The sequence below is a fragment of the Sinocyclocheilus rhinocerous genome, unplaced genomic scaffold (genome assembly GCF_001515625.1).
Source record: "Sinocyclocheilus rhinocerous isolate Xijiao unplaced genomic scaffold, SAMN03320098_v1.1 scaffold1275, whole genome shotgun sequence".
NCBI classification, from domain to species: domain Eukaryota; kingdom Metazoa; phylum Chordata; class Actinopteri; order Cypriniformes; family Cyprinidae; genus Sinocyclocheilus; species Sinocyclocheilus rhinocerous.
The window spans coordinates 855,450-856,970 of record NW_015628268.1 but is presented as its reverse complement, the minus strand read 5'-3'; the positions used below and the strand labels follow the sequence as shown (position 1 = coordinate 856,970).

Sequence of the window (1,521 nt, the reverse complement as noted above, 5' to 3'; positions counted from 1 at the left end):
TATATATATATATATATATATTAAATCAATCATGCAAGTTTCCATCAGATTTTAGTCCAAAAATATCAAAGAAAGCTGAGCAAATGCAACAGAATAACCAAGCTCCAAATGTTCAAAAAGAAGAAGTAATCAATTGAAGACATTCTGAAGAGGAAATAGTCTTTCCGTCCCTCCCTCATCTGCCATTTTGTTCTTTTTCCGCTGTCTTATCCTTGTCAGGACCGAGTGGCAGTTTGTGGGTGGGGTTTCAGTGTGCCACGCCCACCCGCCTCCTCACGCCTGCGCTGAGTCCTTTCATATGCCACGCATCTTTGACGGTAAACCCCTCCCCCAGGTGATGAGGTCACTCAGCATCTTGAGTTGGTAACAGTAAACGCAGATGATAAAACTCATCAATATTGGCCAGCACATGGGGCTGGTTTTGCAGTAGGTAGAGCTCTCGTTCACAAGAGCACTTACTTTTTCTTCAACAATGTCTATTTTTTCCTTCCCTTTTTATTTTTTGGGTCTTTTTAAGAGGCATAGATGTGAGGGGGAAAATGGGTTCTGGCTTCATTTTCAAAAATCCTTTTTTTTTCTGATCGACAGAGGATGTTGCTCCTCATTTTTTCCATCGGGCAAGAAGAAATCGGTCTTGCTCAGTCTGGAGTGGAGCATTTAAACACAACGACTCTGATCTTTAAAGTTCAGTCCATCTAAACGCAACCACTCCATTTGTCGCTCATACGCTCCCATTCCTTTGCGTGCTGAGCAGCATGGGAAACGTAGTCCAGAGAGCAGGAGAAAGCATTAGAGAGAGAGGGAGTAGGGGAGCTGTATGTGCTGCTCCAATGTTCAGAGTCTCACAATGGCCCATTCGCCCTGTTTGCGTTTCCCCTTCTGCCCCCCTCTCTCCCTGCTGCGGTGCATAAACATCTTGGTTTAAGTCCAGTGGCGCCCCCTGCTGGTCACCCTGCACACTAACACCAATCATCCTCGTCCGTCTCGCTATATTGTTCGTGCAACCCCTTCCGGGGCCCACGGCCATGGGGTGGCCGGTGTGGGCCTGGGTGGGGGCCGCGCCGGTGCGGGGAGGGCGAGGAGGAACGGTAGCCGTTAGGCATACGGCGTGGGTGCGAGGGAGGCCCGTGAAGAGCAGTCCTTGGCGATCGGGGCTGCGGGTGTGAATGTGTGGGCCTGGGTGGGGGCCGCGCCGGTGCGGGGAGGGCGAGGAGGAACGGTAGCCGTTAGGCATACGGCGTGGGTGCAGGGGAGGCCCTTGACGAGCAGTCCTTGGCGATCGGGGATGCGGGTGTGAATGAGGGTGGGGGTTGCCCTGTGATAGACTCTGCTCGTAGGCAGGCGGCTCATGGTGCCGCTCGTACTCATAGTCCCGATCGTAGAAAGGTCTGTCGCCCTCTAGGCTGTCAGGTGGCGGACCCCAGCGGCCGTGACGTGGGGACCTGGGCGATGCATGCCTGGGGGAGCTCGGGGAGGCGTGCTGGGGTGAGCCGTGATGGGGCGAGGCGTGCCGGGAGGGTG

General features: G+C 53.8%; 1 protein-coding gene across 1 annotated transcript in view; it reads right to left on the bottom strand.

The window, feature by feature from the left end:
* Window positions 1-28: 28 nt before the first annotated feature.
* cacna1ab (calcium channel, voltage-dependent, P/Q type, alpha 1A subunit, b) overlaps window positions 29-1,521 on the bottom strand; it is a 149,667-nt gene continuing 148,174 nt past the window's right edge. Inside the window, exons 52-53 of the mRNA XM_016548713.1 lie at window positions 1,177-1,513; window positions 29-1,045 (exon numbers count right to left, since the gene is read on the bottom strand). Coding sequence (XP_016404199.1) covers window positions 960-1,045; window positions 1,177-1,513 — 423 coding nt within the window. The 3' untranslated portion in view covers window positions 29-959. The remainder of the gene's footprint in view (window positions 1,046-1,176; window positions 1,514-1,521) is intronic.